The sequence below is a fragment of the Gorilla gorilla genome, chromosome 21 (assembly GCF_029281585.2).
Source record: "Gorilla gorilla gorilla isolate KB3781 chromosome 21, NHGRI_mGorGor1-v2.1_pri, whole genome shotgun sequence".
In the NCBI taxonomy this organism is placed as follows: Eukaryota; Metazoa; Chordata; class Mammalia; order Primates; family Hominidae; genus Gorilla; species Gorilla gorilla.
The window spans coordinates 28313656-28335729 of record NC_073245.2 but is presented as its reverse complement, the minus strand read 5'-3'; the positions used below and the strand labels follow the sequence as shown (position 1 = coordinate 28335729).

Here is a 22074-nt window from a genome sequence, read left to right as displayed (position 1 = left end):
TTTTAAATCATATAGAAAAAAACAGGAGTTACAAGCCAAAAATACAATAATACTTTATATTTACATATATAGCCACCATGTCTGGCTAATTTTTCTATTTTTTGTAGAGATTAGGTCTTGCCATGTTTCCTGGGCTGAAGTGATCTGCCCACATCAGCCTCCCAAAGTGTTGGGATTACAGGCATGAGCCACGACACCCAGCTAGGTTTTTTTTTTTGGTCTCTTTCAGCACCTTAAATATTTATCCTACTGTCTTTTTGGTATCCACAGTATCTGAAGAAAAACCAACTGCTAATCTTATTAAGAATATCTTGTAAATGATGAGCCTCTTCTCTCTTCTTGCTTTCAAATTCTCTTTGTGACTTTTGACAATTTGAATACAATGTATCTCAGTGTGAATCTCTTTGCGTTTACCCTACTTGTGTAAGGTTGGTGGAAAAGTAATTGTGGTTTTTGTTATTGAAAGTAATGGCAAAACTGCAATTACTTTTGCACCAGCCTATATAGTTCACTTAGCTTTTTGAATGTGTAGATTCATGTCTTTCATCAAATTGGGAGAGTTTTTAACCATTATTTCCTCAAATATATGTTCTGGCCCTTTCTTTCTTCTCCTTCTGGGACTCCCATTATATGTATGTTGGTATGCTTGATGCTGTCCCATAGTTCTCTGAGGATTGGTTCATTTTTTTTTAACAGCTTTATTGAGACATCGTTGACATATAAAAATTATATATATTTAAAGTGTACAATTTGATGTCTTGATATGTGTACATTGTGAAATGATCACAACCAAACTAATAAACATATACAGTACCTCTACATAGTTACCATTGTACATGTGTGTAATTAGATTTAAAATTTATCCTCTTAACAAATTATCACTATACAATGTTGTTAACTGTCATTACCCTGTTGTACATTGAAACTCCAGGAATTATTTATCTTCGCTAATTCTTCTTTATTCTTCTTTTGCTTCATAGAATAGATAATCTCAATTAACCTTCCTTCAAGTTTGCTTATTCTTTGTTCTGTTGTTGAACCACTCTAATTAATTTTTCATTGCAGTAATTGTACTTTTCAGCTTCAGAATTTCTATTAGGTTGTTTCTTATATTTTGTATAGCTTTATTGATATTCTCTATATGGTGACACATCATTCTTCTGGTTTCCTTTAGTTCTTTGTCCATGGTTCCCTTTTAACTCTTTGAACATATGTTAAGACAGTTGATTTAAAGTCTTTGTCTGGTAAGTCCAGTGTCTGGGCTTCTTCAGGGACTGTTTCTACACATTTCTTATTTTCCTGCAAATGGGCCATAATTTCTTGCTTCTTTGCATGTGTCATAACATTTTGTGGTGAAGTGGATATTTTGAATAATATGAGAACTTTGGAAATCAGATTCTCCTCCTTCTCCAGAGTTTGTTGTTGCTGCTTGTTGTAGTTTGTTGTTGTTTAACACTTTAATGGTTTAGACACTTCTCTAAACCACTTTTGTTAAAGCTATATTCCTTGTCATTGGCTACTGAAGTTTTGTTATTTTAGCTTAGTGGTCAGCTAGTGATTTGAAGAGATTTCCTGAAATAGTGAGAGCCAAAAGTATAAAATACTCTCCCAGTCTTTGCAGGTTGGCTTTGCATGAGGAACTCCTTCAATGCTTGGCCAGGTTGTTTAAAACTCTGCCTTAACCTTCACTCCCTCCTTGTGTGGAGCCTAAAAGTTAGATAGATGTTAAAGATTAGAGTCTTTTCAGGTGTCTCTGGGCATATGTCCAGCCTGGGCATGTATGTGACCTTCTGGATTTCTTCATATATACAGAAGCTTTTCAAAGTCATCATTTCTCCAAGTATCTCCATGTGTGCTCTCTTTCTTCCCAGACTTTTCTTGTTGCTTGTTGCTTGCTCCAACTGTCATCCTTTGTCTCAGGTGGCTAAGGCTAATACATTTGCTTTTACATGCTTTCAACAAACACCACCTGGAAACTGCTTATGCCTTGGAGAAAGTTTGAGTCAGGTAAAAGAAAAGCAAGCCCTTGTGCCAACCCTTCAGGGAGCCCAGACAGATCAAAACACACCACCATGAGTCCTTGAAAATAAGTCCATATTTCTCCCTCTGATGCCAGCAACCTGCATCTGGAATGTGAGCTGCTGTCTTAGCTGCTACCAAGCTGATGATGGGGCATGGTAAGCAGGTAAGTTACAAAGCCACAGCACTTTTACCAAAATTCAGCAGTGTCTTTCTTCAGTAAGCATTCCCCTGCTTGCTATTGTTGTTTTTTTAATAGATTCCCAGAGTTCCAAAAAATTTGATTCTGATAGTTTTTGCCAGATTGTTCATTGCTTTTGTGGAGAGACAGGATTTTAGAGTTCCCTACTCTGCTATTTTCAGTAACACTACTCCTGGATGACTAACTTTAACTTGTTCACAGGTATTAGAAGTGAATCATTTCCTTTAAAAAAAAATGTTGACTGGGTGCAGTGGCTCACGCCTGTAATCCCAGCACTTTGGAGGCCAAGGTGGGTGGATCACCTGAGGTTAGGAGTTCGAGACCAGCCTGGACAACATGGTGAAACCCCGTCTCTACTAAAAATACAAAAATTAGCTGGGCCTGGTGGCGCCTGTAATCTCAGCTACTCGGGAGGCTGAGGCAGAAGAAATGCTTGAACCTGGGAAGGGGAGGTTGCTGTTAGCTGAGATCACGCCACTGCACTCCAGCCTGGGCAACAAGAGCAAAATTCCATCCAAAAAAAAAAAAAGTCATAAAAAAATAAAAAGCTCAGAACCAGAGACACTCTTAGGTAATTTTTAGTATATAAGTCCTTGCATAAACTAGGTGTTCAATATTGTCAAAGCAATTTAAGAATATAAGAAACAATACCAGGTCCTAGAAAGAGCAAGTATGAACAAAAAAGTATCTGATAAAGCTCTCAATCAATTTAGAAGCTTATTTGCCAAGGTGAATGATGTGCTTGGGAAACAAGTCTGTGCCTTTCTCCAAAGATGACTTTCAGGGCTTCAACATTTAAAGGAGAAAAGTGGAATAGAGAGGAAAGAGGGAGAGTATGGTAATCCACATATTGCAAGAGAAAAGGAGCAAGCAAGGGAATAGTCAATTATATATTGGTCTCACACTCAGTAAATTGACACGTTACATAAGATAAGATGAACATAAAGTAGCTACCTGTGGAAATATTTAACCTTTTATCTGTAGTTATCTACTTAGGAACAAAAGGAAAGGTAGTTGCTTGCATGACTCAGCTTTCAGCTTAAGATTTTTCCTTTGGCATAGTAAATTTATTTTCTTTTCACAATTCTCACCACCACTTTTTAAAAAGCCAGTCAAATTTAGCAGTGGGGGGGTCATATACCAACTTTAGTGACACTAGTGTTAATAAGTTCTGATAACTCACTACCATTGGACCAACCTCCCTATTTTTTCTTTTAAACTCTTTCAGAAAATGCATTTTAGAAGAAAATGAGTCTCTGATCTCAGGTTTTGTCTGATCTCTCATGATTGGGATGGCCTATTCCTAGAGGGGTAAGGTCCCACGTTGTTAGGAAAACTCATTTTTAGCCAGTTATGAAGTCTTATATTCTACAAAGAAAAAATAGGTGAAGGACAGAGAAAGGAAGCAGAGGAAAGATGAGAAAATAACAAGTATTTTTTAAAAAGGGAGAACAATCCTGGAAAACTGATATAGGCCATATTACTCCGAAGTCAATATATCAGTAGGTAGGTATAAAATTTGTTTATATATAGAGATACATAAGTTTATGTTGTCTAGCTTCAGTATTTAAAATCAGGAAAAATGTCAGAAAAAGGAAAGGAGAGAAGAAAAAAATGAAAACATTATTTTGGAAACTTGTAGTCACGAAATATTTTAGAATTCAGTCCAAATTGTAGAATATAATAAAAGTTGAAAAACACTTGACAAGGTTAGAATCCAATAACAGGTGTACTAGAGTTTATTTTGAAACATGTTTTTTCTCTCTCCAATTCTCCCATTTTATTAAAGACAAAATCATAGTAGGACCACTTTATTTGTAAAGTAAGTTTTAGTCTTATTATTGGCTTGATTATTTACATAAAGTGCAGCAAAAATAATCATTTGCCATATAGGCTGTCTTTTTTAAAAATTTGGCTTTGCTGGAAGCTTTTCCATAAGGAATCTGAGATTAGGCCTTTTCTGAAGCCATGAGGCCAGTCAAGGATTTATCTGTGCCTGCAGACACCTGTGTAAATGGAATAAATTCCTCTCTTTTTGAGGTCTCCAAAAAACCTTGGGGTTCCTAGGTATGTCTGAAAGTGACATTCTTTACTTACCACAGGCCAGGACCCTGTAAATAACAAGGTATAAGGCCAATCTTTCCAAGGGGTTTTTAGTGGCTCTAAAAGTTAGCCTTATTTTCTCAGGGCAGTCTGAATATATGTCATTCCAGTCAAAGCGTTGGTAAACTAACCAGTATCTCCAATTACATCCTGTTATAAAAGAAAACAGATTCTTATTGAGCTTATATAAATAACTATATTGCCATAAATTAAGAACACTTACAAATAATTTCCAAATTTTGGGGAAATGAGGTAGAGAGAAAGAAATTATGTTTTAAATTTTGCTCACTAGAGTATAATTTACTCAATTGTTAAAAGCTGTACATAGCTTAAAAGAAGAGAAACTTTTCTTAAATCTGAAAAATAAAACAAAAAGAATTGGCAAATTTTTAAATAAAAAGCCATAAAGGATTATTGTAATTATTTCAATCTTCTATTAGTTCAGTCTGTGCAATTAACTCCTGTTCTTCTCAATAGTCGATCAACAACCCTCATGAATACATCAACTTTCCATGAGAGTTCTGTTAGTTTTTCTCTTTATTCCGATCGCACAGTCTCTAGTATTATCAGAAACTCATATTTAAGAGTACTCCTCAGAGTTCTATAGCTGATTATAAACCACTCTATAAACAGACCAAAGTAAAACCACAATTGTGGATAATGAAAGTCTTAGAACAGTCATGGTTAAAGACATAATTTACAAGGAAATTTGGTTACTCCTGCGGCATACAACAATTTGACATAATAATCATAATTACTACTGATAATGTACTAAGATGTATCAGAATCACAGGAATCTCATATAATTTTGGAATACATACTAATAACACATTTATATAAATATAATCCAAAGAAGGTTAAACACCATTTCATATTTGATGATGCTTCTTGTATGGTTTTATTATGCCAAATAAGCAAAATATGTCTCTTTGGACTTCAGGGGACCTAATATCAAAAAATTAAAAGGTCAAAGGACTGAATTTAGAACTTGATTTTGGAAAGTTTGTCAAATATAAAAAAAGTTTAAAACACTTGATATCATAAATGGGATCACAGGAAATTGTAAAATAAGTCATTCATTCAGCCAAAGTGATAACTCAAATATTTTTTTTAAAGGCAAAAGCCTTATTCTTTGAGAGAGGAGACTTAATTTCCCAAACAATAAGTACTAATAAAGAAAGCATGAGGCCAATTAAATATGCCTGAAGTCTTACAAACAAATCTATTAAATTTTAATCATCTTGACCATAAGATTTAATTTCCCTCAACCTTTTTATAACTTTTTCTATTTTTTTAAAGAGTAGGCTAATGCTCCAAGAAAAACCTTGTCAATCTGACACAGGGGCCCAGATGCTGGTCTTGCATCGGTGTTTCTTTGATTATTAATGTTTAATCTATAGAGAAACTCTGATATAATTTTCTCTCTCAAAATTGACCCTTACAGTCTCACACACTCACCTTTTCTTCAATAGTCCCTGGGCCTAGAGGGGTTGAATAGTTTTAATTTCTGGCTTTGTGTTTCATGAATGCAGTTTATTTTTATTGTTATCATCTCCTAAGTCTGAAGATGAGCCTTTAACTGCTGTCAGTGTTTAAGATTCAGCAGAACTTGGTCCTTTTTGCATCCAGGAGTCAAAACCCTGTAACTCAATAGCACAAGGATTTTAAAAGTAATACAGAAAGTTACATGTAGGTAATAGCCTTAATTAAAAACAAAATTAATCTCAGTTTTCCTAAGCAAATCAAAACTTAATAATGTTGTAGGAATTATTTCAATAAAACATAAAATCTGTTTGTTAGTCCAGTTACCAAATGGCAAAAACCCCAAAAATAAATCTTTTTGCAGTGTGACTGCTGTTCCCTGTGGGGAGTCCATTTAGATAACGTGCAAGTCAAAACTAATGAAAAATGGGTACTTGAATTAGTTAGACATAGGAAGAGTGTGTCCTAAGTGAAGGTTTTCTTTTTCTTTTTCTTTTTTTGAGATGGAGTCTCATTCTGTTGCTCAGGCTGGAGTGCAGAGGTGCAATCTGGGCTCACTGCTGCCTCCGCCTCCGGGGTTCAAGTGATTCTCCTGCCTCAGCCTCCCAAGTAGCTGGGATTATAGGCGCACACCACTATGCCTGGCTAATTTTTTGTATTTTAACTAGAGATGGGGTTTTGCTATGTTGGCCAGGCTGGTCTAGAATCCCTGGCCTCAGGTGATCCGTCCACCTCGGCCTCCCAAAGTGCTGGGATTACAGGCATGAGCCACGGCACCCAGCCAGGTTTTCAATTTTGTAAACCAATTTAGACATATTAAGAAAAGCTAAGAGCACAGAATGTTATAGTGGAAGAAAACATTTCCTTTAAACCTTTAAGATAAAACATTTTTAGCATTAGGTCACAACAGCATTTAGAAACTAAGGATAAAAAGTTAGAGGAGCTGATGAAAAAGTTGGAGTGAATTATTATCTCAGGCCTTCTCAAAGGGGAGAGAAAACTGAAAACAGCAAGACACAATAAAAGTTAAATTTTGGGGTTAACAAAAATCTCCTGTAATTTTATTAAGAGTAAATCAATACCTTAAGAAAATTTTGTTGTTCTAACCAATTCTTTTGAGTATTAGGGTGTTTTAATATCAAAGCCTAATCTCTACAGAGACTTTTAGAAATAATTTTCTTTTAACTATAGCCAACTTGATCACATAAAGTTTTTTTATATAAATTCTCCTTTTACAAAGTTTATTATGACTTACACAAACCATTTATGATAAATGCCTATGTTCCCAGACCAAACTGAGGGTCGGGCTGCTATTTCTCGTGGCCTGATAACAAGATGCAGATGAACTGGGGAGGAAGAGAGTTTTTATTCCTGTAACCGGTTACAGGGAGAAGACCTGGAAAACACTGCTAGACCAACTCAAAATTACAAAGTTTTCCAGAGCTTATATGTCTTCTAAGCCATATGTCTATGTGTAAGTAGGCATTCATCTAAAGACATAAGTGATTAACTTCTTTTAATCTGTAACTAAGATCTGAGTTCTGAAGACCTTCCTCTGGAGCCTGAGTAAATTTACTTAATCTAAATGGGTCCAGGTTCCGGGGTGATTACCCTTATCTTGTCTCCTGCTAAATCATGGAGGATTGGGAAGTTCCTTCAGACCCCAGTAAACTTGTTTGTGGAGGCCTGGGGAGTTTCTTCAGACCCCCAATAAAACTTGCTTAATCCTAAATGTATCCTGTTAAGAATTCCTTCATTATCTTGTCACGTTTCAAGGCCAGGAAAGGCTTAGGCAAAACTCTTGGTGGGCTTTTGTTACAGCCCAGCCTTTGCATAAGGTCACTGGCCCTTTCAGCTTTTAATATTTAACTTAATCAGTCAGTGCTGAAACAGTTGTTATGAAGGCCTGCATTAGTGAGACCTGGCCTGCCACACTTGGACTTCCTGTTTTATCTTAAATATCCCTCTTTCTTAAATAACCAGTCATTTTATTTTGGGACAAAAAATTTACCATACAAATTCTTTCTCATATAAAATTATTTTCCTTTTAACCTTTATTATCTTTTGCCTTGTTTCATAAATAACCTTTGAATTAGAAATTATTTCCCTTTAATAAGAACATTTTTTAAAGAAAAATGTTTGCTTGCTATAATATAATTTTTAAAAATCAGGTAACAATACAAAAGCAAGCAGTTTAAGATCAGAGGGAACCTGTCTGTTTATATTCTTGGGGTTCCATATGGAAGAACAGAGATTTCTCCCCAGAAAGGAGTCTGGTGCCTTCTCTCTTTTCTTTAAGGAATCCCAGGTTGTTAGAAATTATTTAGATCCTTCATGCAGCAGAGAGTGGCAAGAGGAAGGAGAGACAGGCCAAAGTAATTTGAGGAAACAGAACTCAGTCAACTGAGAAGCAAAAAACTTTTTCTCAAAAAACAAGATCCTAGGACAGAGAAAAAGCATAAAGGCCTTATATTCATACACACACATCTTGGATATTAGCTTTTAATTAAGCTGAGTTTTAACCACTGAGCTCTTAAAAATCCTTTTAAATCTCTTTTAACCATGTTTTAGCTGGGACAACCTGCTGATATTTCAAAAGTATTAATAACACAAAATTTAAGCCAGAAAGGACCTGATTCAGGAACCAAACCCAGGCTGCTATGGTGAAAACAGGCAGAACCTTAGCTACTGAACTACGCTGCAGGGCAGCCACCATAGTTCTTTCAGTTTGAGCTTGGCTAGCGAAAGATGGCCTTGTTACGTAAATAAAGCCCCTCAGGTAGTCAAAATCTTTCTTTTCTTCCTTTCGCTGGCTTTTTTATTTTTTATTTTTCCAGCTGCAGGAATGTAGACAATTCAGAGGCTTTGTTCCCCATAATTTGGAACTTTCCTTCAGATTTGACCAAGTCTAGTAGAGATGATCAAATCTAATGGGAAAAAGACTGAAACAACAAAAACAGAAACAGGCAAACAAAACCAGGTAAGCAAAACAAAAAAATGGTCACACAATTCATACAATTACTGAGTGCTCTAATGGTAATAAGAAATTAAAACCAGCTGATTGTTAATCTTAACTTTTAGTCATTAAGGAGAATTTCCAAGATAAAACCCCAATTCAACTACAGTTCAAGACAGTTGTTTGCATGACCCAGCTTTCAGCTTCATTTTTTTCCTTTTGGCATAGTGAATTTATTTTCCTTTCACAAAAGAAACTCTAGCCCCAAACCATATCAAGACACTCATTGGAATAGAAGGTGTTCAGTCTCACACATATTTAGAAATATTAACTCCCTTAATAAAGCCATTTTCAGATACTGAGAACTACTTATATTTGGGATATATGTGAGAACTAAACTCTGATTTTTTTTATCTTGCCCAAATTCCTATCTAAGGGGTCTGGGGAGTCATGCCCTACAAATCATAAATTCTCATCAGATGGGTTTTATTTAACCCTGTATATCGTGACTTCTTTTCCAACCTGACTCTGGCATAACATTATGAGACAAGGAAGAAAATCAAAATATTTTACCCCAAAACATGTTTCTTTGTCATATTTGAAATGGCCCTGCAAAGCTATTCTTTGTGGGGAAAAACGTGCATCTGTAAAGAATCTCTATTAACATAGCTATATATTTTTCTTCCAGACCCCCCCAATCCTAAAGAGATTAACTAAGATCTGAATAGGAAACATTTGTCATCTATTGTCCCTAAGGGCAGCCACCATAAGACTTCCAGAGAACTTTGGTCTCCACAATCTTTTATCTTAACCCGAACATTCCTTTTCTATCAATCCCGGGTCTTTAGGCAAACTCAACCAATTGTCAACCAGAAGATGTTTAAATTCACCTATAGCCTGGAAGCACACCCCACCCTATCCCGTTTTTGACTTGTCCCGCCTTTCTGGACCAAACCAATGTATTTCTTAAATGTATTTGATTGATGTCTCATGCTTCTCTAAAACGTATACAACCAAGCCGTGCCTGGACCACCTGGGGCACATGTTCTCAGGACCTCCTGAGGACTGTGTCACAGGCCACAGTCACTCGGCTCAGAATAAATCTCTTCAATTATGTAAGAGTCCAACTCTTTTTGTCGACATATGGTATGGATTTGTGTGTATACTTCTTCCCCAGTAATTCACTAGTGACACAGTATCCTGATCTAAACAGTAATTCACTATGCCAGGACTTGAAAACAAGTGAACTACAACGGAAACAGCAGAAATCTATGATTTGGGTGAAAAAAAAAACCCATATTTCCAGGCCATTTTAGAATAATCTGGCATGGATTTATTTCCAAACTAACCTATAGTCTGAGCCAATTTGAATTAAAGATCATGTTTCTGGGCCATTCTAGGGGAGAAAAACTGCTTTAAGTCTTATGTTAAAAAAAAAAAAACCTAAAAAAACTCCACAATTTTAATGAATATGGATAAATAAGCTGCATGTCTGTGTCACACTGGGAAAAAATTATGGTGAGGACTTCATGTCTATTGCCTGCCCCCACCTAAGACTTAGCAGATTTGGATTAAATATTTTTTACACCATTTTAGAAGAAAAATATGGCATGCAATTATGTCCAAAATTACATTTCTGGCAAGTCTGAATGAAAAAAATCATCTTTCTGAATCATTTTGGAAAAACATTTTTTGCATCGGACTTATATCCAAAAACCTTCCACTTTTTGGAAGAAAAAGCTGGCCTAGGGCTGATGTGCCAAAAAACTGGAGTAAATTTGGATTTTTTGAAAAAAACATGTTTGGGGCCATTTTGAAAGAAAGTCTGGGACAGGACTTATGTCTAATAAACCTCACAATGTTAGTAAATTTTAAGAAAAAGTAATATTTCCCAGCCATTTACAAAGAACAATCTGGAATACAGCTTACCCCAAAAATCATAATTTAAGGAAATTTTGATAAAATATCACATTTTTAGGTTACTCTGGAAGAAAATTCTGGCATAGAAATTATTTCCAAAAAACTTCATTATTTGAGCCAATTTGATTGGAAAATCACATTTCCAGGCCATTTAGAAGAAAAGTCTTACACATGATTTAGATCCAAAGATCCTAAGATTTCAGTGAATTTGGATAAGAAATGACATTTTCTGCATATTTTAGAAGGAAAATCTGGTGTAGGACTTAAGTTCCAATAAGCATCCAAATTTGAGCAGATTTGCATGAAAATATCACATTTCCAGGGGGATATGAGGAGAAATATCCAGCATATGACTTACTTCCCCAAAACCCACTATTTATATAAATTTGGATTTTTAAAACTCATGTTTCTTACTCATTTGGGGAGAAATTTGACAAAGAATTTGTGTACCCTAAAACCCATGATTTGAATGAATTTGAATGAAAAGTGTATTTATTTCTGGGGAACTTTGTAAAATAATGTAGTATAGAATTTATGACCACATGTCCTAAAAACTTGAACAAATTTAGATGAAAAGTTACATTTCTGGGTCATTTTAGAAAAGCCTGGCATAAGAATTATTTCTAAAAACTCATAAGACTTAGTGAAGTTGGATGAAAAATAATCCTGCTTTCAAGACCATTTTGGAAGAAAAATATAGTATGGTATTACATCTAGAAAACCCTACTTATGCAAATTTGAATGCAAATTGTCTTTGTGGGCCATTTTAGAAGAAAATTCTGCTGTTGGGCTTATATTTTTAAAAAAACTCCACTGGTTATTTGACTACTGGAGCTATATAGTAAGTTTTGAAATTCGGAAGTATAAGTTCTCCAACTTTGTTCTTTTAAAAATATGTTCTTTGATTGCCTCTTTTTAACCTAAAACTTAGCACCCTGGACACAGTGTTCTCAGACTGTTTGTCCCATCCCTCCTCCCACTGATTAATCTTGGTGATTCTTTCATATAAGTACATAGTGATGCTTCTCATTCTTTGTTACGACAGCATATTGTCCGTTTGTGCATGATTTATATTTAATCAGTTCTACTGAACATGTTTTTCTTTGCTAAAATTTGAAATTACTCATGACTGCATTGAATAACTTATCTAAATCAGTTTGCACATAAACATACACAGCTATTAGATAAATTCATTAAATTAGATGTTGGGCTCAAAGGGAATATGAATTTTAAATTTTAAGAGATATTACCAAGTTGTCCACCAGAAGACTTGTGGCAATTTGTATTCCCAAGACTAATGTAGAAGTGTGCCTGTTTCCACCGTCTACAATACTATGTCCAAATTTTGTAGTCTTTGCTAATCTGGCAGGTGCAAATATCTCTGTGTGGCTTTCATTTGTACCTTTACTGATGTCAAGGATATTTTCAAATGAAAGAAGACTTCTCTTCCTATGCTGTGATCTGTCCTTGTATTTTTGAGTATCTTTGACTGTGTTTTTGATTTTTAAAACTTCATTTCTAATGGTATTGTGCAGATAGGAAAGACAGCATCTCTATCAAGTTTGTCTTTTGTTTTGTCCGTAAGTGTGAATTGCCTTGCAGAATTTATTTTTGTATAGACAAATCTGACCTTTTTCATTATGACTTTGAGATTTTGAATCAGTTAGGAAGTCAGTCCAAGGTTATGTGTTCCAATGATCTATTCCTGTATAACAGACAATCCTAAAATTTGAGGCTTAAAACAACTACTGTCATCATGCCTCAGTTCTATAGGTTGACTGAAAGCTGAATGGTTCTCACTTGAGGTCCCTCACTTGGTTGCAGATGTCACCTAGGGTTTCAGTCATCTGAAAGGCCTGACAGGGCAGGCCTCCAAAATAGCTCTCCCATGTGACTGCAGTTAAGGCTCACTGTTGGCTAGCTCAGCTATGGCTGATTACCAGAGTACCTCTATGAGGCCTCTCCATGTGACTAGAAGTTTTCACAGCATGGCAGCAGGGTTCAAAGTGTAGAAGCTGTAAGGCTTCTTATGAACTAGTCTCAAAAGTCCCATAATATCATTTCTGCTATACCCTCTTGATGAAGCAAGTCACTAAGACCAGCCCAGATACATGGGGAAGGTAACAGGTCACTCCCCTTCACCCCATCTCATAATAAAGATATAGGGAGGGACGAATTGATTACATCCATCTTGGAGACGATTTTCACACATCCATTCCATGTGAAATATATGCTCATCCCTCCTAAGATGCCTCCAAAGTCTTACCCACTATGGCATTGGCTCAAAGATCGGGATCTCATTCTCTAAATCAGGTCAAGGTGTAGATGATGCTTTATCTGAAGACCTGGGAACCAAAGCAGCATATCTAACACCCAGTGTAGATTCAGGGATAACTATCCCTGAAAAAGTGCTTCTATCAAAAAATGGGGAAATAGCAGGTACTGGTTCATAGAAATTCAGCAGTTCAGCTGGGCACATGCCACCAGTTACCTTAGTAGCACAGTACTGCCCCTGAGAGTGATTCTCCATGATGTCTGCAGTCCAAGTTATTCCTCCTTTTCCATGAGAAATGGCCTGTGCTTGCAGCTTAGTAGGTTTCTCACCCTGCCTCCCCGCCCATAGAAAGAGGTAGGGGCTTTTCTGTCCTTTTCAGAGCAAGCTGGTGTTCCTGTTACAAACGTTAAGGGTATGCCTCTTATTGAAGCTCATTCCATTAGACAAAACCCATATCCACAAAGCTCCTCAGGACAAGCCTCTCATTTGGGTTGAGTGTCAAGGTGCTATGGGATGATTCCCTTAAAATTTAGAACGATTTTGTGTATAGTCAAGGAGCCACACACTTAAATATTTCTGAAGTCTTAAAAAGGGGTCTTACAGTTGCACCCTTGAGATGATCTTTACCTTGAAGGACACTTATTTTGAGCAAAACCAGACACTGAAGGAGGTATGGTTAATAATATTTATGTAGGGTTAAATACCTTAAGCCCTGAGATAGGGTAACTATTGAGACTATGTGGCTTAAAGACCTTAGATCAGTTACCTGATGACTGACATGGGGACTGGGTCCTGGGATAGAGGAGCATGATTCAAAGTCCTAAACACTGGTATTACAGGACTGATTGGGGAATGTGGCTTCATGGGTTTAATCTCTGTTATTGGAGGGCTGAGGAAGACACATGGTTAAAGATTGTCCCATACAGTCAAGTGTTGCTTAACAAGGATATGTTCTGAGAAATCATTAGGTAATTTAGTCATTTTGCAAACACTATAGAGTGTACTTACCAAACCTAGATGGCATAGCCTACTATACACCTGGGCTATATGGTATAGCCTATTGCTCCTAGGCTACAAACCTGTGCAGCAGATTACACCGAGTACTGTAGGCACTGAGTACTGTGGGCAACTGTAACACAATGCTAAGTTATTTGTGCATCTAAACATGGAAAAAGTAAGGTAAAATACAGCATAAAAGCCAAAAAAACGGTACACCTATAGAGGGCACTTACCATAAATGGTAAGTTGCAGAACTGGAAGCTGCTCTGGGTGAGTCTGTGCATCTAAACATAGAAAAAATAAGGTAAAATACAACATAAAAGCCAAAAAAACAATGGTACACCTGTATAGGACACTTACCATACATGGCAAGTTACAGAACTGGAAGTTGCTCTGGGCGAGGCGGTGAGTGGTGAGTGAGTGTGAAGGCCTGGGACATTACTATACACTACTACAGACATACATACTGTACCCTTAGGCTACACTCAATTTATTTTTAAATTTTTCTTTCTTCAATAATAAATTAGCCTTAGCTTACTGTAGCTTTTAACTTTATACGCTTTAAATTTTTTTACTTTTTGACTCTCTTGTAACTTAGCTTAAAACAAAAACACTGTACAGCTGTACGAAAATATTTTTTGTTTTATCCTTATCGTATACGCTTTTTCTATTTTAAAAATTTTAAATTTTTGTTGTTGTTGTTGTTAAAAACTAAGACTCAAGCACACACATTAGCCTAGGTCTATACAGGGTCAGGATCCATATCACTGTCTTATCCACCTCTGTATCTTGTCCCACTGGGAGGTCTACAAAGTCACTAGGTAACGGGAATTTTTCAGCTCCACTATAATCTTACCAGCCCACCACTGTATATGCAGTCCGTCGCAGACGAACATCATGCAGTGCCTGACTGTAGTTACGGAGGTGCTGATGAGGTGGTATAGCTGGGGGTGGTTGGAGATTATCCATTTTCTTGGTGGTCTGATATGGGTGTAACTGAGATCCAAGGCTCTGCTTGGTCACAGCTGCAAGACCAGGCCCTGGGACTGGAGTGCTGGGGACAATGTATTGGTGAGAGGGCCCCCAATGGAAGGACCAGGGACTAAAAAAGTCTGAGAAACACAACAAAGGTAGTCAGGGGCAAAGGCAACAACAGAGATGTTTGAAAGCTGGGAGGAGAGAAGCAGGAAAGGGGCTGTCAGAGCCAAGGGATGGGGGTAGCTGCAGATGGAGCCGGACTAGAGGAAGCTACACTTTCTGGAAGATCCCCTCCCATCCTGTGAAATCTCTTTATGTAGTTCCTAGATTCTCTCCCCATACAAAGGTCCAGTCTTTCCAATAAATCTACAAATGATTTGGTTCTTGTTTTCTGAGGAAATGAATTTCTGTGGAATAGTGGACTTAAGGGTTTCAGATGTCTGCATCATTCCTTATCCCTGTTATAGATGAGTGAATGAGGGACACAGGCACAGTTACAGATGTATAAAGAAGCCAAGTTTATTACAACCGAAGGCCACAAAACATGGAGAAGACTTAGTGTGGAGAAAGTAAACAGTCAAATGTCCTTTGACCACTTACAGAATGCATTTCTCATTCCATTTCATCAAAGTGTCAACATTCTGACTCTTAGTCCTTGTCCCCATCTTTGCCTTCAGAGAGAGTATAAGGAATCCGAAGGTTGCCCTGCACACGGCTCAGGGTCGGGCTGCACTGGCAGTCTGTGGTGGACAGACTTGGTCTTCCTGTGTCTGCTGAGGTGAGACTTGAGGCTGAAGCCCCGCCCACACGTCTTGCACACATATGGCTTCTCCCCCTTATGTGTCATTTGATGTAAGGTGAGGTGTGACTTTTGGAGAAAGCCTTGGCCACACTCTCTGCACACACAAGGCTTCTCTTCCGAGTGAGCCCGCTTGTGTGTGATTAGAGCTGACTTATTGCCAAAGCCCAGTCCACACTGCCTGCACATGTAGGGCTTCTCCCTCGAGTGCTTCCGCTTGTGCCTGATGAGACCGGCCTGGTGGCTAAAGCCTCGCCCGCACTCCCGGCACACATACGGCCTCTCCCCTGAGTGCGTCCTCTGGTGTGCAACAAGGTTTGACTTCTGGCTGAAGCCTCGCCCGCACTCCCCACACACCATGGGCTTCTCCCCTGAGTGCGTCCTCTGGTGTCTGATGAGGTTGGACTGCTGGCTGAAGCCCCGGCCACAGTCCTTGCACACAATGGGCTTCTCCCCTGAGTGTATGTTCTGGTGTCTGTTGAGGTGTGACTTGAGACTAAAGCCTCGCCCACACACCCCACACACATACGGCTTCTCCCCAGTGTGCGTCCGCCTGTGAGAGATGAGGGTTGAATTCTGGCTGAAGCTGTGCCCACACACCCCGCACACATAGGGCTTCTCCTTTGAGTGTGTCCTCTGGTGGTTGACAAGGGTGGTCCTCTGCCTGAAGCATCGCCCACACTCCTTGCAGGCGTAGGGCTTCTCCCCAGAGTGCGTCCTCTGGTGGGAGATGAGGTTTGACCTGTCGCTGAAGCCCAGGCCACAGTCACTGCACACGATGGTCTTCTCCTCCAAGTGTGTCCTCTGGTGTCTCACGACAGCTGACTTCTGGCTGAAGCCTTTGCCACATTCCCGGCACACGTAAGGCTTTTCCCCTGAGTGTGTCCTCTGGTGTATGATGAGGTTTGACTTCTGGCTGAAGCCTCGCCCACACTCACTGCACATGTAAGGTTTCTCACCGGAGTGTGTCCGCTCGTGTATGATTAGCGTTGACTTCCGGTTAAAGCCTCGTCCACACTCCCTGCACACAATTGGCTTCTCCCCCGAGTGTGCCTTCTGGTGTCTGGCGAGGCTCTTCTTTAGGCTGAAGCCCTTCTCACATACCCCACACACGTAGGGCTTCTCCCCTGAGTGTATCCGCTGGTGACTGAGCAGGTTTGTCATCTTGCTGAAGCTCAGTCCACACTCTCCACAGTTGACTGTTCCAAATCCTAAGACTTCTATCCTCTTCAACAATTTGTCTGTTTCCTCAGGGTTCCCTGACTGAGCTGGGCTGGCTTCTAACTCCACCCCTCTGAGGCCGTTCCGAGAGCTGACTGGCTGCCTCTGGGGTGGCCTGGAGAACGCTCCCAGAGTCCTTTTCTTGGTTCTTCCAAACAAAGGCATGGCACCTTCTCCCTCAGGACCTTCTGCTTGATCACTCCAGGGTCTCCCCTCAGAGGCTTGTTGCTGCTTCTCCTGGCCCCCTGGGCCCGGATCCCCAGGCTGGATGTTACCTTCTGCACACAAGCATGTGAAGATCCAGGGGGGATGATTACACAGCACATGCTGCATGGGGAATTTCTGACTGGAGAAACCCGGAGGGCAGAAAGGATCGAGGTAGAGCTCTGGCTCTGGATCTGCTGCAGAGAGAAAAGTGTGAGTCACAACTGAGTCCTCAGTGGGCAGCCTGAGCAATCAGCTTAGTCAGATCCCCTAGGCTTCAAAACACTTAGGCCTTAAGTGCCATCCAACCGGGACTTCCTTTACATGGCCTACTCTGCAGCCTACCGCTACTTCTTACGTCTAGCATTACAATCTAGAAAACCCACTCGTTAAGACCTGCTCTACATATAAGACTACACAAGCATCCCTGGCATTTTTGAGTGTGTAAATAGGGCCAGTATGGAACAGTTTCCCCTCACCTTCAATACAATTAATTACCTTCTAACTCACAACCATGCACACTGAGATAAATCATGTCCATAAGTACTTTCTTCTTTGATGGAAAGATGTCTAACCCTAGGACTCATGTGGAAATGTCATTCCTTATTTCCCTATGAGGACAAGGGGATGGATTGAGAAAGCAGTTATTTGGAGTGAACAGAGAAGCCCTGGTGTAGGGAGGAGCATGAGAGGGTAGTGAAACAGTATGTGACACACCCGAACTGCTGTCTCCCCACTCAACAAAGATTTGTTAGATTACTCTATGCCAGAATTTCTAGGAGGCAGTAGGCTTTCAGCAATGGACAACACAGAGCCCAGGTCCCCAATGACTTTAAAGGATGCTCCCTCCTGGTACCCCCAACCTATTTCCATAATTAGTGTAAATGAAATTTTCCCCAAAAATCAGTGTAAAAGAAGAAATTTCTACTTATAGTGCCTCTTGTGTAGGAGATGTCAACATTGAGTATATTGTTTTATCACAACTGGGTCTAGTCAGCTGAAGGCAATCAATGACCAGGCAATATGAGTAACCAGGTAGAGATCTCGATGGATCTACCCGAATGCTATAGAGATCTCGATGGATCTACCCGAATGTTCTTTTCTTGACCAATGAACAATCAAGCTTATTAAAAGTGTACACATCCACATTCCAGAATTATTCCATGCTACGCGAAATGCTACTTTTCAATTCTAATTACAATGAGCAGAACCACCTTTTCCTAACACTTAAAAATTCCTGACTCTTCCTACTCAGCAAACTGCCTAAGTGAATGTCTTCCCTTCTGTGTTTCACTGCCTGGCCAGTAAATAAACTCAACTTTTCTCCTTTCAGTAGCTCTGGTGGCCTTTACCTCAGGCTTTGATGACAGACAGAGAAACCAACAATTTAACCTGATGCCTGCCTCTCCCCACGCCAGTGCTGAGGAGCTCCTGCAGAGAAAGCCTGCTCTTCCAGCCCTTGTACTCAGGACAGGTGCCGGGTGGTCCCTCAAGACCCTTTTTCAGCAGTAAATCCTAGCTGCTTTCACTGAGTTCTCACTAGGTTTATTTGGTTTAATCTTGGTTGTCTGAGGTTCCACAACTCATAACTGATTTTGTGTTCTATTTCTGGCCAGCAACTTCCTTGAGATTATGGAAACTTGAGTTGGGTGGAGTTGTCAGATTTGATTTATTGGCTATTTTGTTTCTCTTGAATACGACAGGAGAAGGGAAGCAACTGCTCATATCTCCTTGGTTTACCTTCATACATATTAGGGCATAGTCATGGGTAAGTAGGTCTTTCAGCAGTAAAAGGAACTCCTGTGTCTGTCCTGAGTTAAGCACAGTGACTATGATTTTGACACAGGTAGTACCTCCCACCCACCCTTATAAGAACCAAGGCTTCTGATATGTAGGCTTATTACAGCCCTAGCTGCTGTGCCTATATGTAAAGTGTCAGACTTTCATTTACACTAAATGTATTTCAGAATTATAGAAGCGCCTTCAGAGAAATCTTAATTCAACATGGTTTTAACATTTATATGGAGTGACAGAAGAAAAACAAAACTTTAATTTTCCATTAGTCAATTTTTTCAGTTGGTCACCAAATCTGGCATTCTGTGTATACATTAGGAATATTTAGCCTGAGAAGAAATTTTAACACAAAATATTACCAGGTTAATGAATTTATTTATAAAGTATTTTAAATCTAAGGTGCTCCTGCACTGATAGGTTTATAGAGACTAATGGGCACTGACACAAATTTAAAATTTAAAAACTCGAGAATAACAAAATTAAAAAAAAAAATCAGGCCAGGCGTGGTGGCTCACGCCTGTAATCCCAGCACTTTGGGAGGTTGAGTCGAGTGGATCACTTGAGGTCAGGAGTTTGAGACCAGCCTGGCCAACATGGTGAAACCCTGTCTCTACTAAAAGTATAAAAACTAGCTGGGTGTGGTGGTATGCACCTGTAATTTCAGCTACCCAGGAGGCTGAGGCAGGTGCTTGAACCTGTGTGGCGGAGGTTGCAGTGAGCCAAGATTGCACCACTGCATTCCTGCCTGGGCAACAGAGCAAGATTCTGTCTCAAAAAAATAAAAAATAAATAAAATTGAAAATTGAACTCCTAATGATTCAAATATGCCAGTTTCTGAAGGAAATCTTTCTTGCTGCAGCTGAAGCTCTGTCTCCGAAGAAAAAAGTTTAGCTGTGAATTAAGCCAGGCGCCTTGCTTATTAGGTTGCACGATAAGAAAGAAATGTGAGGCACTCAGAGCTTATTTACTACAATATGTAAACAACCTTAATAGCTGGTATGTAACTAAAGGTGGAATCAATATTTCAAAATAAGATAAAGCCTGCAAATAAGACATATGCAATGCATTTTCCCTTATTTTATCAATGTAAATATAACATTAGCATAATATTCTAGTGATATAAAACTTGGTTCTGACATGTAGGCTTTCTCAAAGAAAGTTTAACTAATCTAAATTTCCAAGACTAATATATAGGTTCAGCATCCCTAATCTGCAAAGTTCCAAAATCTGAAAATCTTTAAGCACCAATATGCAGCCACAAGTAGAAAATTCCACAGCTGATCTCACGTGACAGGTCATAGTCAAAACACAGGCACATAAAACTCAGTTTATTCAGCATCCTCAAAGGAAAAATATAATTACCTTCAGGCCAAGTGTACAAGGTGTACACAAAACATAAATGAAATTCCTGTTTAGACTAGGGTCCTATACCCAAGATACCTCATTATGTTTATGGTAATATTCCAAAATGCAAACCAACCAACCAACCAAACAAACCCAAAATCTGAAACACTTACGGTCCTAAGCATTTTGGATAAGGGATACTCAACCTATACTGATTTTAAAAATCAGATAGGCTAATATTGCATTCATAAATATGTAAGATTAGGCATATGTAGATATACGTGTCCAACTAGTATCTTGTAATTTACAGACAGTGCCAGAAATTATGTGAATCTACAATTACTTTACTCAAAGTAAATACCAGAAATGGCATATTTTTCAGGCAGTTTTTAACTTAAGACTGATTATGTTGTTTTTCAATTTCTAAGATCTCTGTTAGGAAATCATTACAAGAATAAATATTTCTGTTAAAAAATTCAAAAACAAAACTATACAAAGTGTTCCCATGCAACAATTTTACTTGTATTTTTGCCTAAACTAATGAGATCAGCCTTATGTTAATTATTTGAGACTGAAACTTAAAACTTTAAATACCGTCCATCAACACTATATATGCTTAAAAACATGTACAATTATTTGGCTTGCCAATAAACAGAAAAAAGCTTAAACTTGACAATAATACTGGTAACTAAGAAAGAATTATAACTTGGTGTATTTCTGTCCTCCATATGAAAAATAACTAATTTTTGTCTTTTGTATACTCAGAAATAAAAGCTCTATTTTTACCTCACCAGATTTCCAATTTCTCATTCTTTATTTTTTAAATCTTTAACAGATTGGATCTCACTCTGTGGCCCAGGCTGAAGTGCAGTGGTACAATCATAGATCACGTAGCCCAAATTCCTGGGCTCAAGCAATCCTCCTTCCTCAGCTTCCTAAGTAGCTGGGACTACAGGCACACAACACCTCACCCTGGCTAATTATAAAAAATTTTTTAGAGACAGAGTCTTGCTATGTTGCCCAGGCTGGTCTTGAACTCCTGGCCTCAAGTGATCCTCCTGCCTTGGTCTCCCTCAGCCTCCTGAGTAGCTAGGAATACAGGTGCAAGCTACAGCACCTGGCTTTAGTTCTCATTCTTATGCTTCTGTGTTACTTCTTACCAGGCTTCTTAGTCAATATAAATAACAACGATTATTCACTTCAGGAGGGCATATAATTCTTCATAATTATGGTAACTCCTGTTCCTTTTAAAAAACTAATTAATTTTTAAATTGACAAAAAATGTATATACTCATTGTGTACATTTTGAAATAAATATACATTGTGACATGGCTAAATTGAGCTAATTAACATATTGCATCACCTCACATACCTATCATTTTTTGTGATGAGAACACCTAAAATCTACTTAGTGATTTTCAAGAATACAATATATTGTTATTAACTGTAGTCATCATGCTATACAATAGATCTCTTGAACTTATTCCTTCTATGTGAAAATCCTTTGACCAACATCTTTCCCAACCACCCCTATCCCCTAGTAACCATCACTCTATTCTCTGCCTCTATGAGTCCAACCTTTTTTAGACTGTACATATAAAGTAAGATTGTGTGGTATTTGTCTTTCTGTGACTGGCTTATTTCACTTAACATCCTCCAGGTTCATCCATGTTGTTGCAAATGATTCTGTTACATTTATTGAATTAGCATTCTGATCAATGTAACAGCCAAGAAAATTAAATACTTTTCTTGTAACTAGCCTATTTTGAGGATTCTGA

The 22074-nt window shown here is 38.5% G+C and overlaps 1 protein-coding gene and 1 long non-coding RNA gene across 17 annotated transcripts in view; one reads left to right on the top strand and one right to left on the bottom strand.

Annotated features, from left to right (window-relative positions):
* LOC134757807 (uncharacterized) overlaps positions 1-19421 on the top strand; it is a 51705-nt gene extending 32284 nt beyond the window's left edge. The window contains exon 3 of the long non-coding RNA XR_010132302.1: positions 18492-19421. This is a non-coding gene — a long non-coding RNA (uncharacterized lncRNA). The remainder of the gene's footprint in view (positions 1-18491) is intronic.
* ZNF133 (zinc finger protein 133) overlaps positions 15429-22074 on the bottom strand; it is a 53390-nt gene continuing 46744 nt past the window's right edge. For 10 of the 16 annotated variants that reach the window (XM_063702306.1, XM_055372924.2, XM_019017502.4 and 7 more), the window contains one exon: positions 15429-17355. In XM_063702306.1, the coding sequence (XP_063558376.1) occupies positions 15608-17355 (1748 nt within the window). In that variant the 3' untranslated portion in view covers positions 15429-15607. The remainder of the gene's footprint in view (positions 17356-22074) is intronic. The other 6 variants (XM_031004951.3, XM_055372930.2, XM_063702309.1 and 3 more) reach the window with 1 other exon arrangement.